The 17158-nt window shown below is 38.0% G+C and overlaps 1 protein-coding gene across 5 annotated transcripts in view; it reads right to left on the bottom strand.

The window, feature by feature from the left end:
- The window catches only part of NTRK3 (neurotrophic receptor tyrosine kinase 3), a 787704-nt gene that overhangs the window by 438623 nt on the left and 331923 nt on the right, over nucleotides 1–17158 (bottom strand). For all 5 annotated transcript variants that reach the window (XM_063925760.1, XM_063925757.1, XM_063925758.1 and 2 more), the window contains exon 5: nucleotides 9763–9831. In XM_063925760.1, coding sequence (XP_063781830.1) covers nucleotides 9763–9831 — 69 coding nt within the window. The remainder of the gene's footprint in view (nucleotides 1–9762; nucleotides 9832–17158) is intronic.

Below are 17158 nucleotides of genomic sequence, written 5' to 3' on the forward strand. Positions count from 1 at the left end.
AATCCTTTAAATCACCAAACTCACAGGTTTTACTGAGTGATTGCAGCTCTGTAACAGACTGGACAAATCCATCTACAGACTTCTGATTACATGTGAAAAACTTATATCTTTCATATGTCACATTTTTCCTTGGCACAAAGTAATCTTCAAACTTTTGCATTATAGAAGATAGCACCATATTCTGCCCCTCAGCAAACTGAAAACTATTATAAATGTCCAGCACATCCTCTCCCATCACATGGAGGAAAATGGATGCCTTCGTTTTGTCAGTCTCTGAATCAGCTCCACATGCAGCAAGATATATATTAAACCTTTGCTTAAATCTTTTCCAGTTTTCAGACAAGTTACCAGACATCAGCATGCCGGTTGGAGGAGCTATTTTATCCATGGTTACTCACTGTTTGAAGATAGGAGCACACGGCAGGCTTTGCAGACACAGAGTATCCCAGCCACAGACTTCTGCAAGATTCTTTCACACTCTGAGAGCACTAGCAGTCCAAGTTAGACTTCTTCTGACACCATGTTTTGTTCATACGTTTGTAAATCCAGTCATCAGGACACAGAGACATATGAGTTCACTGCTGTGCTGTTTATTCCCTCCAACTCCAGGCACACTGCACACTGGACCACCCACTTCCCAGCATCCCCCTGGTCCCAGGGACCATCACTGAAGATTCAGGCTTACACAGATCAGTAAGGGAGTGTCTACAAATATTAAGCATTCTAATACACTAACATCACAGTTAATGCAACTTGTGCATTTGTTAGGTAAGAAACATGGATCCAAAAAAGTGCAAAATCTGTCGGTATTTCGGATTCAAGCTTTTAAAAGCTCTGATTATCAGAAAACACATGGCTGATGGCGGTAAGCCTGTCGTCTTTCCGATGGAAATTCAGCAAATGTTGATAAATAACTGTTTGCTTTTTCATTACACAGACCCAGGAGGGGGGTATGTTAATCTGGAAGCCTCTACTGACACAATTTAAACTTTACTGCAAATGGAGAGCATGCCAATTTACCCTAAATTAATGCTGTTAATTTACACTGAGGCATGGTAAAAAAAAAATTATGGAATTGCTTGTAAAGCTACCAGATGGCCCAGTTCACTAATGATAATGTGCAATCTTCTTTAAAGGTAGAAGCAAACTAAATAAATGTGAAGACATTTTTCACATGAATAAAAGTCTGGTTTTAAATTCAATTTGCACAAAAAAGGCAACATATGTTTCTGTCATTTAATGTATATCTGCCTATATCAAAAACAATATATATTTCTGGCCACTACAATAAGTGGTCCTACAAATTAATAGTGTCCCCTTAAGTGGATACAAGTGTATGGATCGGGTACGGGTCGTTGGATAGACACAACTTAGGTCGACAGTCATTAGGTCGACCATGGAAGGTCGACATGTATTAGGTCGACATGGACAATATGTTGACATTGTCATTAGGTCGACATGTACAAGGTTGACAGGTCAACAGGTCGACATTGGGTTTTTGACTGTTTTTGGCGTTGTTTTCTTTGTAAAGGGACTGGAAACCCCAATTAGTGCACCGTGTCCCCTAGCATGGCAAGCAAACTTTGGGCAAGATGCCTCCCTCCGCTACCACTTCGCTTGGCACAGGTTACCATTCCAATCATAGTCCACATGGATCGTTAAGTATAAAAAATCCCAAAAATGAAAAAAAGTGAAAAACTCATGTCGACCTTTTGACATGTCGACCTAGTACATGTCGACCTAATGACTATGTTGACCTATTGACCAAGTTGACCTAATGCATGTCGACCTTCAGTGATCAACCTAATGACTGTCGACCTAAGCTGTGTCGACCTAACGACCGTATACCATTTATGTCATTTAATGTATATCTGCCTATATCAAAACCAATATATATTTCTGGGACTACAATAAGTAGTCCTACAAATTAATAGTGTTCCATTAAGTGGATACAAGTGTTTTTCTTTTTTCTAACTCGTTTCATTAATAAGGCAGGACATGTTCCATACGCAAATTGAAAAAGATTGTCTGCAAAATATTTAAAACAAATTGTACAGTAGAGACATTTTAGAATACCAACAAGGATTAGTGCCAAATTTAGGTTACATAAATATATATTATTTCATGGTTATGTATTTAAAAAAAATATTTGAGGCTTTCCTTTCTTCTTCAATGCCCCATTAATGTCTAGCTTTATAGGTTTGCATGATAGCTTAATATTATAAAAGGCTTAAATGAAGAGTATATCAGATATGCAAATGTATTTGCCCATTATTTTTTATGGAAAAGAATACATAAAAACATAATGGAATTCTGAATTGCACAATTAAAAATTGGGCAGTGAAGTATGATCCAAGATGATATGTCCTTGTCTATTCAGCATATTTTATCTTACACTATACTGTTATAAATAAGAAACTTTTCACTAGAGATGAGCGGGTTCGGTTTTACTCGGATTTATCCGAATCTCCTTATTGGCTATCGGACATCACACGTTTTGGTTAGCCAATAAGAAAATCCAGAAAATAAGAAATGGCGATAATTCTGGCGCAAAGAACCAAGTAAATCCAAACCCGCTCATCTCTACTTTTCACATTGGAGGGGCAATTTATCAAAGCTGAAAGAAAGAGATAAAGTGGAGAGAGATATAGGGGCAAATGTACTAAGCTTTGGAAAGTAATAACGTGGAGAGAGATAACCTGGCAACCAATCAACTCCTGACTGTCATTTTCAAACAAGGTAGGAGATTTAACAAAGCTTGGAGAGAGATGAAGTAGAGAGAGATAAAGTACAAACCAATCATCTCCTGTCATTTTGTAAACACGGCCTGTAACATGGCAGTTAGGAGCTGATTTAGTTACTTTATCTCTCTCCACATTATCTCTTTCCAAAATCTGCCCCTTACTTTAAGGAGGGTGCAAATAAATATTTCAAAAGTTGCAATGGAGCCCGTAGAATGTGTTTCACAATGGAAACAGCAATGTGGCTGTTATACTCAATAAAGTTTTTGTTCTGCATACTGTATGTAATTACACAATGCCACACTCAATATAGCATCATAGTTTTCATAGAATTTAGAGACATGACACAGTGACGGAGAGGTACAGAATGACGGTATGGAGTTAGCATCACGATCATCGGGATCCTGGAAGTCACAATACAGATGACGGGATCCCAACAGGGGCACCATACCGCCACCGGTATACCGACGAGGTAGGTGATTCCCCCCTCTATGGGTGTCCAAGACACCCATACAGGGAGAATAGTACCTGTGGAGAGCACAGCAAGCCTGCAAGGGGCTTTGTTGCGCTCCCCACCCTGCCGGCATTCCACCGCTCGGGATGCTGATATAGTGACATTCGGAATCCTGTGTGGCGGTATTACATACTGAGCCCAGAATGACAAATACAATACAGAAGTAATATTTGCACAGTGTTGGGAAGTATGTGATTTAAATATTTGTTGCTCAGTTATTACAAATTACAAATTACACATATCTCAGTATGGAGCCATCATGTTTCATCTTAGCCAGAAAACAATTAAAGAAACCAATATAACAAAGGATCAAAATCCACCCAAATCCTAAAAGGCCACAAAACTAAACTCTAAATGATCACTTGATTAACAATAAACTGCTGCATTTTCTATTTGTAACCTCATTAAAACCACCAAGAAAAAAAAATAAGAATGTGTGAGATATTCTTCTCAAAATGAATAAAACCATTACCATTACTATCATTAACTTCTCATTTTCCTTATGACCTTATTATGGCAGCCCTGTCCCTATTTATGCTAAATGAAGCATGCATAGATTTGGAATATATGGCTTTATCTCCAAATTAACTGTATGTTTAAAAAAAGCACAAATGAAAATAGGGCAAGAAATCAGACAACCTAGACAATATTTGCTTCATTTATGGTAATTGAAATGATCGACTGATGCTTCTCCATCTCATTAACTTTCATTCATGTAATTTTGATCCCAATGTTAATAATAATTGTCTCAGCCGGAAGACAATAGGGCATCCAGCACTATAGTCTCAAAATCAGGAAGGGCAGGCTTTTATTATTTTAGCTTTTATAGGCTACAGAAAATAAGATTACAGGAAACAATCTAATCCATTATCTTGCAGAGACCTATACATCCTAACCTGGTTTACATTTCCTTCATGTGTCTTTTTTTTCTTTGAGAGATCACTTTTATATTCTCTCTTGGCCCTTGATAATATTTGTCCGCCAGTCATTCAAATAAGCACAGAACCTGCCACTTTAGATGTGATTACCCTTCCCCTGAACTTTACTGCAACATACCATTTTTTTCCCAAAACATTTTCATGCTTTCTCTAAATTACAGCGTAGAATTCAGAAAGACAGAATATGCTACGGCATACAGAAAACAAAGGACAGTTCTTCAATGGTGCCAATCAAATAGTTTTTCACTGCAAATAACACAAAATCATTTTTCAAGCATACTGTACATTGCAAAACTGCACTCAGGATACAAAACAACACAGATTCAAATAGTTTGTTCATTAAAATTATTTTGACTATCTGTATTCTTAGTGCATAGAGCAGGGCTGGCCAAACCAGTCCTCGAGATCTACCAAGAGTTCAAATTTTTCAGACCACCTTGGCAGTGCACAGGTGTAGTCATTACTAATTAAGATGTGTTACATTCATTCCTAACGGACAATTCTACAGATCTCCAGGAGGCCTGGAAAATATGAACTGTTGGTAGATCTCGAGGACCGGTTTGGCCAGCCCTGGCATAGAGTGTGCATCTGCATTTTTCTTTATCTTGTATGGTACTAAAAGCCTCAGCATGGTAGCACCTTTTATTATGTTTAAAAATAGGGTGTGCAGCCCAATTGCCCCATTTTTCCTGTTATGCTGTTAGGTTATTTTAATGGGCTGGTAACTAGTTTATATATACAGTACTGTGCAAGAGTATTAGGCAGGTGTGGAAAAAATACTGCAAAGTAAGAATGATTTCAAAAATATAACTGTTAATAGTTTATTTTTCTAAATGAACAAAATGCATGTGAATGAACAAAGAGAATTTTAAATCAAACAATATTTGGCATATTGGTTCCAAATTTATTCTGCAGCAAGAAAACATCCCCAAACATACATCTAATGTCATTAAGAACTATCTTCAGCGTAAAGAAGAACAAGGAACCCTGGAAGTGATTATATGGCCCCCACAGAGCCCTGATCTCAAAATCATCAAGTCTGTCTGGGATTACATGAAGAGACAGAAGGATTTGAGCAAGCCTACATCCACAGAAGATATATTTATTTATGATGTGTATGCAAGTGTATATATTGTAGAGTTGTGGGACACACTCCAGCGGATGGCTCAATCTATGAACAGCCCAGTTACTTAACCAGTGGTGTTGGTTTAATGATAGATAGCAGGTACAGCCATCTTCACTGTACATGTACACAGGTGATGAAGCGACACTTAAGTGGAGTGGTGTTTCACACAGTCAACCTGTGGTGCAGGAAAGCTGGACCAGCTTTGTATGCAGGTACTGTAATAACCAGGTCTCTCATATGAGCTAACTGGAACTTCCGTCTTCCACATGTCACTCCACACAGTTTTACACAATCTCAAGTTGGCTCCTGCACATGCTCAGTAGTGATCCCAGTAGCCATCTTAGGATAGGGCATGAAGCCTCCATGGAGAACAAAAATACTGGAGTCTGCACAGGAGCACACTCCTCTTTCAATATGAAGGAGGCAGAGTCTAAATAGATCACTCTGGGCACTCCAGACCTCCTTCCAATAGTTACAAGTAATGTCATCTGAAGATGACCCCTAGACCAGCATTGCTGTATGGCTGATTCAAATAGCTTCACTAAGCACTTATTTTCTTGCTGTGTTTTTCCCACAATTGTATAGCTCTGTGGAATATGCTGCCGCTATACAAATAAGTGTGAAAAATGTAATTATAAAAACAATTCTGAAAAAAACAAGAGCATTGTGGATCAAAGACCCAACTACTGCAAAGGAATTGAGATTCTTACATCTTAAAATGTAAATGAAATCAGTCTTGGGGGCAAATGTAATAGGTATTGGGTATTTGAAAGTGCTGAGATTTCGGTAAGTTAGTAGTAAGATTTAAAGCGTCAGGTTGCTTTTAATAAACATTGCTGCTTTAAATCTGACTTGCTGAAATCTCATCACTTTCAAACACCTGCAATCTATTACCTTGGCCCTATATATTTACTTCATTTTGTTTTAAAACTGTAAACAACCTAAAAATAATTTTCTGTTGTGTCTTGTATTTATTTAGTGTTTGTGTTGTTATTATTCCTTGGGAAAAGTATCTCTAGCTTTCCCCTTCATAGTAAACTATACATAGGAAATAGTCCTGCCAGCAGAGCTGTGTGCGATGAGCGTAGCCCGACACGATTTTCGCTAATACGCAGGACAGCTGTATTTAGACCTTTTCTCTAGCATGATTTTACGCAAGAGTATACAATTTACAACAAACACACAGTCCCTGGAGCCTTGCTCAACAAGGTCAACAAGGTCATGTAATTTGAAGCTGCAGCACCATGATAGACTTTGCTAGGCCTGGGAGATGTCTTGTTGGGTTTTTAGAACAACTTTGTCAGCTGTGCTACTTCTGGGCATTCCTTGTCTCTTCCTATGTGTGCTGCAGTAATGCTTCTTCCTTAGGTGTTTTACTTCTGTCATTACAGGTAGCATTTCTCTCACTCTGAGAACACCAGGGGAGTTGCTGCTGTGTTTACTGCATGTAATGAAGAATCAGCGGTGCTTTGGATGAGAACCGGATCTCGCTCATCTTCCTCCCATAATGTAGAGGTCATATTGATTAAGGCTACGAGGTTGCTCCAGAGAACAATTGAATCTATGTTTGTTATTTTTGCATAACAGCACTTGCATTGATTTTAGCTGATAAAGTGCTGTACTACTTATCAGGTTTTATGTCATATTTTAGGTGCAAGAAACAATAAATCAGTGTTGTGTTACCGAGCACGTATGTCCCATGCAGCAGTATTTTGTTCATGTCTGAGAATATGGCAATTTATATTAATTGTTGACATCAATAATCCACATAGCTGCATATGGTTTAAAGTCATTTCCAGGGAAACTTACTGTACAACTGAGCGGCTAGATATCAGCCAGTGACGAACAACAGCCCCATATTTGTCATATTTATTTGTTGTAACTTTAACACTTCTCTAAAATACTTGCTGACATGTTATTACAGATAGGAGCCTCTTTATATAATAACATGCATTGTGTTGTCTTGTCATTGAAATTAATAGTACTGGGGAGGGGGGTGGATTTAAAAAGATTGCAGTACAGTATGTGCAGTAGCGTTTTTGTGAAAAATTAACCCCAATTATATACTGTACTTACTAAGGGGCATATTTACTAAAGTTATTTTTAAAAACAGCCATTTTGGCGGATCCCTGCACAATAATGTGCGGGATCTCTTGAATGTAACAAGGAGAGACCTCAGCAGATGCTGCGGTCCCTTAATTTCTGACTGCAAAATCAGCCCCTGTATGTAGAGCTGCTAAACATGTGAACATTAAAAATCTTAGCCCTCTGAGCTAATGCCATCTTCAAGAGGCGTTACCCTGTAGTAACCTATAACCTAGCATACTGCATTTTTTTTTTGGGGGGGGGGGGGGTTCTCTGATCTCCCTTCTTCAGCCCTTACTAGTTCCATATATGTGCAGTACGCTCACCTGGTCCATATCCGGAAGCAAAGTGACAGCGGGGAGTAATTATCATGCTTCATATGGGACATAATTATTACCTAGCAATCGCATTATAAATGTGGTTTGTGATAAGAAGGGCTGAAGGCAGAATATGCTTGATGTGGCTTTAACCACTAGGCTGGGGATGGGCGCTGGTGTCAGTCACATTGTTGTTTTAGGGGCATGCTATATGATATTATTTAGTACATTGTTTCATAGATCTAGGCCTCTGGTTGGCGAAGCTTTCTGATCCTCCCTTCACTGTTGCTTGGGTCTTGGTGATTTCAATGTTTAAGGTATTTTGGGCAGGAAGGAACTGCAGAATAGCAGATCAGGTGCAAGTCTTGATTGTTTGGGGGTGCACTCACCCTTGTGACAATTGTCTGAACTGCATCACCCTTACGGGGGCAGCAACATCTCCTTAACAGTATGGGTAAAGATTAGAAGGTAGAGTTGAATACCCCACTTTGTGTAATTTAAGGTTCTAAGATAACTTATATGGTTTGCATAGGGGATACCCCTCAGCCGACAGGAGGGTTAATATACCCTAAAAGGAGAGAGATAAAGTGGAAAGAGATAAAGCACTGTCATTTATCAAACAGAGTCTGTAAAGTGAGAGTCACTGTAGAAGCAGATTGGTCAGTGCTTTATTTTCTCTCTACTTTATCTCTCTCCATACTCTTCTAAATACCCCCCAAGAACAACAAACAGTAACAATCAGAATCAAGAATTAGAAGAATAGTCCTCTGTACTTATTGGGAAACAGCAACATTCCTGTTACAAAAATGTATAGATCATTATGAAATCAGGATTTTTTTGCGGTTTTGATTCTGTCAGTTTGTTGCTCATATTACTGAGTAATTGGTACATACAGTAGTATATATTTATACTTTTTTTTCTCCATAAACATCAATAGGAGTGGGTCTGGTACAGTATTTCACTTTCTGTTTGCCGCATGTAAAGCTCAACTGTTGCCCAGTTCTAAAATATGGAATCGACTTAACATCCAATTATTCTTTGAAATAAGTGTTCAACACTTTATCAATAATGCAGGAAACTGCATTCAGCAGCTCTTATTTTCCTGTCAAAGAGGTCTACATATCTTGAAAAGGTTATACAATGCATCTCGAGGGATCTCTAAAATCGCTGGTACTTAACTGGCTTGGTGACAAACGGGCTGGCAAAGCAAAGCTAAACAATGAGCTGTTAGAGATACTAGTTATGAACAAGTTGGAAGTTGTCTCCCAGCACTAACAACTGTCACCAACATTACTGAGGGAGGAAGTATTTTGTGTTTCTAAACTTCATTTTCTATAACTGCAAACAGATTGGACGATGTCATATATTTCAGGTGTAATACTTTCTCAATTATATATTTTCTTCAATTGCAGATAATAATAATAATAATAATAATAATAATAATAATGTATTATTATTATTAATATATATTTTTAGGGAGGTGGAATATGTTAATTTAAGTGATGTCTGGAAAAAAATGTTTACTATGTGGTGGACAAGAACATACTTAACTGCTTTACCCATCTGTCCTTATACATGTACCAGTGATATACATACCTACAAGTTTTCAAAATCCTCTTTTTTGGGGGGGGGGGGAGGGGGGGTGTAAAATTGTGACAGATAAAGTACCATTCAATCAGCTGCTGCCTTACATTTTGTAGGCTGCATTGAAAAATGGCAGCTAGGAGCTGATTGGTTGGTACTTCATCTCTCATAGTTTTATCTTTCTACAAGCTTTGAAAAATACCCCCCATGATCTCAAAATGCTGTCAGTGTAATATAGCATTTCACTGTATAATATGTTATATCATGACTACACCACTATCTATATCAGCTTGCTGGTTGAACTACCATAACCAATTAATGAACAAGAACAAGAAGCTCATATTCCAGACAATTTCAATGGATTCTAATTCTGGAACAATTTAGCAGTCCGAAAATGACTTCAAATATCTGTGTTAAATGCAAACAAGAAAGGAAAAGTAAAAACAGTTATACTTACAAATCATTTAGCTCCAGGTTTTGAAAGAGCTGCCAAGATAAGGTTGTCAGTCGGTTTCCAGAAAGATTTCTAAAGAAAATAAATCTTACTGTGAGGTAATTTAATAATTCACAATAACTTACAAAGTGGCATGCAGCATGCAGTACCTGTAACGGGCAACGTTAATATATTCAGACATTCATGTAAATGCTATCAGATTAAGGGGGACATTTACTAAGCAGTGATAAGAGCGGAGAAGTGAGCCAGTGAAGAAGTTCCCCATCAATCAATCAATCAGCAGCTCTGTATCATTTTATAGTATGCAAATTATAGATGTTACTTCAGTGTTGATTGGTTGATTGGGCAACTTCTCCACTGGCTCACTTCTCCGCTCTTATCACTGCTTAGTAAATGTCCCCCTAAGACTCCATGGGGCCCTAGACAAGATACCGATTGTGGGCCCCCCATAGTCTTTTCTATCATACCCCTATTTATTTGTTTATCCTATGTATGTCTCCAACATTATTTGTCCCTTTTCCCTCTCACAAACTCTCCAACATGACCCCTTCTGTCAGGTACAAAATGCTCTGCTCCAGGACATCCATCTTACTTTATGATTGCAGTAACCTGTGTTAAAATGATGACTTGATAAGAAAGGTGTTTCCACACAGGTGACTGGAATTGTAAATTAAGTAGGATGTCCATGAGCAGAACATTATATACCTGATGGAAGGTGTCATTTTGGAGGGTATGACTATATTCTCATAATCAACATTATGTTAATGCTTTTATTTTAACACTACACAAAAAAACATGAAAAACACATTGCAAAGAAAGAGATCACTTATTCAATTATATTAATATTAACACTGAATACAAAACATAATACAAACAATCGTACAATAAATTATATCACGTTAACTATAAACACCCAATATTATAAACACATTGCAAACAATTAATGCGTAAATTAAGGTATGGATAACTGTCTATAATACATTTATATATGAAGTTTGGAGAGTACTTTAACTATATAAAATATGTATTAAGAATAACAGAATAATGAAAGCTAAACCCTGGTAAATACTGTATGTTATTGGATGCATCTTGAACTGTGTCAAACTCAGAATATGGTTATAATGTTTGTATTTTTATGTGTAGGGTCTTAGGGGTATATTTTGTAAAGTGCGGGTTTTCCCGAAGTGGAGATGTTGCCCATAGCAACCAATCAGATTCTAGCTATTATATTCCAAAATGTGCTAGATGAATGATAAGTACTGTAGAGTCTGACTAGTTGCTATGGGCAACATCACCACTTCTAAAAAGCCACACTTTAATAACGATTCAGTACCCCCTAGAGACTATTTTTGGGGTGGTTTATGCTTATGTATTCTACTCCCAGGTGTCACCCTCGGAAGGGGTGACACCAAAGTGCAGGCTATTCTGCAGTGACCGGAGCCGGGTGCTGCAGTGTGATATTCTCCTGCAGCACACAGCTCCTGTGGCAGATGAAGAGCTGGCACTACACACAGCCCAGTCTCCGGTGTCAGCCAGCATCTCTGAGGGTGCTGGACACACTCCAGAAGAAACAGAACAGAGATACCCATGAGGCCATGCCCTTGTTTATTAGGCCATGCCCCCTTTTTGTGCGACCGTGCCTTTGACGTGGGGGGAAAAATGCAGAGTGCACACCAGGTGTCACCAGACCAGATGATGCCTCTGATCCTACTCAACTTGATCCTTTTACTATATATCAGTTACCTTGTTATTCTGATTACAGTTGATGACTTTGTATTGCTCAGCATAAGTGGTATTAACAGAATGTTAATTAAAATAGTTACTAAAAATGCATATTTCTGACCTTTCCTATTTCAGTTAAACAAAAATGCAGGAGAACTCCCCAAGGAATTCCTTCTTATTCATCTAAATCCCTATCATAATGAACTTGTAGCTACTCCACAAAACAATTATTTGTATTCTTCAAATGGTGCTCCTTTTGAATCAAGGAAGAAAACTGACAAAAGACAAGTATCGAGTGGCAACTGCTTCCAGCAATGCAATAAGAAGCCAATATTATTTAAAGAACTGATTTTCTAGTCTTCAAACAATGCTCAGTTCTATAAACTACATTTCGCTATAGTTCATTATTAATTATACATACACATTACTACAAATAGAAGAGTGCACAGAGGCACCATTCATAATACAGACACTGAACAAGTGACAGATGCATTGCGAGTAGTGGCTTGCAGATAAACTGTCCCTGAGTATGGCTAACAAACCGGGAGGCAGTCAATTGACTGCCTGTCGAGATTCCGGTGGTCAGGATACCGACACCGGAATGATCCCAACAAACCACCATACAGAAAGCAAAGGACAAGTCACAGAATCCTAGGTGACAGTTACAATATCACCTTATGTTATCTGGAGCAGATCATTTGTAGCTTCAACAGTTGAAAATGTAAATATTGCTGAATAACTCTTAGTGAATTCATCATTTATAGATTTTTCCTCTTTTATTGTTTTTCAGTAAATTTTCTAGTTCCCTGCATCCATGTATAAGTAAATAGACAGTTCTTATAGTGCAGAAAGCAATAGTATAATACTGCAAAATTGTAGATAATCTCTCCTTCCAAGTACAGCACATCAGTTCAGTCTTGTCAAAAACATATTCCAAACTCCTTCTAACATACAACAATCTCTCGCTTTATTATTATTATTATTATTATTTATTACCAGTTATTTATATAGCGCACACATATTCCGCCGCGCTTTACAGAGAATATTTAGCCATTCACATCAGTCCCTGCCCCAGTGGAGCTTACAATCTATATTCCCTATCACATGTAGACGCACACACATTCATGCTAGGGTTAATTTTGTTGGGAGCCAATTAACCTACCAGTATATTTTTGGATTGTGGGAGGAAACCGGAGTACCCGGAGCAAACCCACGCAAGTACAGGGAGAATATACAAACTTCACACAGTTAGGGCCATGGTGGGAATTGAACCCATGACCTTAGTGCTGTGAGGCAGTTATGCTAACCATTACACCATCCGTACTGCTTTATAGTTACTGGTAAGGTAAAATCTATTTTTAGATATATTTTTACCTATTTTTAAAGGCATCTGACATGGAATAAAATAAAGGTTACATAGTAATAGGTATGGTGTTGGCAAGGTTTCAGCCAGAAGTAACACTATAATAATTTATCATTTATTTTTAGGTGTCACATGTGATCAGTTCTGGCCCGTGTTTTAAGTTTATCTTTAGTTTACGTGTCAATTAATTAGTTAACTAATAACAAGATCTCTAACAGAACTACTGTAATCTCAGAAAGATTCAGAACCTCCCCCTTATTCTACTATAAATTATACAATTAATGAACCTACCATCAATTTTAAGAGAAGATACCTATAAAATATATGAGAAGTCAGTGAACACCATACTGTACTGGGGGATTTCAGCAAGTCATCAGAAATCCAAGGGCACCACATCTGAAAAAACTTACGTGGCATTTTGCCTGAAATAATTGAAGTGATTTAAAGTAGCAAGGGGACACTACCCTTAATTCATTGAAGGGAATTAGAGTTCTTTTAACAAAGTGTGATTTCATATTTGGCATTTGCATTATTGCTCATCACCAAGACCAATGAAAAGAATTATTACTAAATATCTGGAAATAAGGGAACACCCCAGAGGGGTTAGGTACAAATCTCTGGCAGTCGGGATCCCAACAGCCAGAAGACCAGCTGAATCCAAACAGCCAGAATTCGAACAGATCCTGGTAAGTACTTTCACCCTACCCTCAATCCTGACCCTAACCCACCACTCCCGCAGCCTAACCCTAATCTCCCCCTCCCGCAGTCTAACCTTAACACTCCCCACAGCCTAAATTGAACCTCCCCCACCTCCAAAACCTGACACTAACCCTCCCCCTATTGCCTAACCCTATCCCCAACCTCAGTACTCACCTCCGGGAAGTGTCAGGATTCTGACAGTCAGGATGCCGCCTTCGGTCATCTGTCTGTCAGTATCCTAACTGCCAGACTTTTGACCATATACCCCCCTTTCCTCCAGTGTGCTACAACAAAATCACATGCTAAATGTTTTTCTGATTTGGGGACATGACCAATGTAAGCAATAAATTATTAACGGGTATTTGGGGCAAAGGTCAGATAAATCATGTTTACTTTTGTGTCATATAACAAGGGCATACTGAATACAATGTAAGCATTGTTTATCTCAGGAGAATCTGATTTCCATACACAGATCACATAAACAGGAAAAAAACAGCCTAAAGTCTGCCAAAATGCTTCCGTACAGTATATATGTGTGATAGAGGTTTTTGTAACTTCTGTAACACTAACAACTCCTCCAGAGCGTATGAAACAAGTTGAGTACATTGAGTGGGGAAACTGTAAAGAGACCTCATGACACATCTGAAAATAAGTTAAGTACAAAAAAACTGTCATTACTAAATTACCACAGTAAGCACAAGGTGATTAAACCAAACAGTTTTATTTGTTCACTCCGGGAGATTGGTCATCTGATTGAGAGATGCCAGGTTTGTAGCACCGCAAATTGTATCACCAAAGCCCCACCCTGTGCCACTGTGATTTGCACTACTGAGCAGCAGGAAGCAAGTCCACGATGGTGTGATTCACCACAAATTGTGTCATCCACTCTTGACTATTTTCCGTAGAGCCAAGGAGAGCGCTCAAAAAGTCTCCCAGACAACCTACCTAGGACAGTAGGTAAATATGAACCAAAGTATAATAGCTGGAGAGTACCCTACAGTGAATATTATTTATAAAACACAAAATTGTCAAGTGCACTAAGATTTCCACCCCCTCCCCCCAAAAAAACCCCCCAAAACTAAAAAAACAAGAAGATGTGTGGAGCAAGATGGCAGTATCTGAGGAGAAGCAGACTTTTACACGTGGGGGGTGGTTAGGCAGGGTAAATGAAATACTTGCAAATTATGACTCACTGGTGCACTTACTCTTGTAACGAGCTGAAAAATGCAAGTTCATTTTGCAAACTATTATTATTAGACTGGCAGGTGGTGTGCTAAAAACAAATGGACACCAGTCTCCTGTACACAGAATACAGTAGTGAGAGATCGATATATAGGGTAGAGAGTCTGAGAGAGAGCAATGATGTGGGGAATAGTAGGTAGGCAATGCACAGTACAATACAGAACATTAGACAGCCTTTCTATAGCAGTATAGTACAGTGTGGAGCATACAGTAGTAGACTGGTGGACTTCTATGGGTGAGTGGTACAGTGAATTGGGTCCTTTCTATGGCAGAGAAGTGCAGATGAGATGTGGACCTTCCTATGTCTGGGAAATGCAGTACATGAGTTCCTGTCTATAGCTGAGATTATACTTATTATTATTATTATTATTATTATTAATAATAATTTATTTATTTATTTATATGGCAACATAAAGGTTCCGCCACGCCTAGCAAAGTACACAAATTGCATACACACCAGCTACATGGGGGAGGAGTGGATGGTATAGGCTTTAGAAATTCAAAACTTTTAAATATTTACACATTTAACAGATTTCCCCAATATAAGACAAATACAGTGTTTTACCAAATAAAGGGGGACTTTTACTAAGCAGTGATAAGAGCAGAGAAGTGAGCCAGTGGAGAAGTTGCCCCATCAACCAATCAGCAGCTCTGTATCATTTTATAGTATGCAAATTATAGATGTTACTTCAGTGCTGATTGGTTGCCATGGGCAACTTCTCCACTGGCTCACTTCTCCGCTCTTATCATTGCTTAGTAAAAGTCCCCCAAAGTACTTCAACTTAATGGACCCGGCTTATCACTAATGCCCACAATTCTTACAAGTAAGATGTCTGCTCAGTGCTTTATTTTCAATCTTCAGCCTCTTTGGCATAACGAGACAAAAAAAGTCAGCACACAGCCACGCACTGGACAGCATCTTAGAATAATGCAAATCACTCACCCCCTTTGTCAACACCAGGGTGCACAGATAAGTGATACACTGTAACTAATACCTGCCATCAGGTATGGCATTTTTGCTCGTAGTGCTGTCAGGCTAATGAAAGCAATTATCTGATTGGTTCCAAAAGGTCACTAAAGGTTATTGCACATATGTTGTACTTGTGCCTTTTTATTATATAGCTCCATAGTGTACATTTTCAGTCTAATATTTACAGCAATTCCCTTTTCTAAATTAAGCTTGACAGTCAAGAAGACACTTTCAAGCTGTGAATGATAAATATGGAGAACAATGTCCAGCTACTAAAGCAATAACCGAGACAGCAGAATACCCGGCAGTATTAATAAATTGAAATGAATTTGTTCTCTTTTGCTGTAATTTTTAAATTACCCATTTTGTATAATTTAGTGTGAAATTAGATTGCTGGAATGGAATACTGGAACGTATTAGATAAAGTTCATCGCAATATGGTATTTTCTGCTATGAAAACAGGTACTTGTAGGAAAAAAACATCTGATCGTTTCCTCTATTCAAAATTGAAAGATTTTCAGATTAACTAAGACATTTCTATTTAAGAGAAACTATACAGAATCCTTTTTTTCTATATACTTGTACTGCGGTTCCCTTTGGTTTCTCTGCAAAAACAAAATATATCTATAGACAAATGATACAATAATGGTAGAATTCTTACTTACTGTATGTTTAAAAGGCTACTGAAATTATCATTACTCCGACAATAATTAGAGCAAATATGGTTCCTTAGCAGTAAGCAGGACCTATTTATTATAACAAGTTCATTTGTAATGAGTAAGACTTTTTAATACCTCAACTAAAACCCCTTATCATAATTTATCAAAAACATTTTGCTGAGTCACATGGGTGCTTCTAAGTTACCACTGTGACACTGGCCAGCAATAATAAGAGTTCACTTACCGCTACCATGGTTATGGCTCCCTTCAGTAACTAAGCAAAGTGAAGAATGTGCTCAATCACTGGCAAAAAGCTCCTGTTTTCATTGGCAATTAGGCCCTAAGATTTATTATAATAAATGTTTCATGTTCTTTTGATAATAATTGTATTGTATAAATCATGTTATTGCCTAGTGCGTCTATCAGAGCTAAAGTGAAAGAAATTTGTTGTACATCACTAGCATGAAAATGAAAAGCAAACATTCAAAATAAATGTCAAATAATGTAAGAGTACACTTAGACATGCCAATTAATCAGGGGATACTTAATAATTGCTCCTTTTTTTCCGCTCCCGCTTTGTGATTGATTTGAACAACTTAAAATCAATTCTACAGGTCTTCCCCAAAACAGGAAGCTTGACTGAAGAATTCTACGGAACATGTTCATGACTCATTCACTCTATAGACTATTGTGCATGTTTGTTGAAGCAAATACAACAAAAAAGCTCATGGAATAACAGAATAA

The sequence above is a fragment of the Pseudophryne corroboree genome, chromosome 6 (assembly GCF_028390025.1).
Source record: "Pseudophryne corroboree isolate aPseCor3 chromosome 6, aPseCor3.hap2, whole genome shotgun sequence".
NCBI lineage: Eukaryota > Metazoa > Chordata > Amphibia > Anura > Myobatrachidae > Pseudophryne > Pseudophryne corroboree.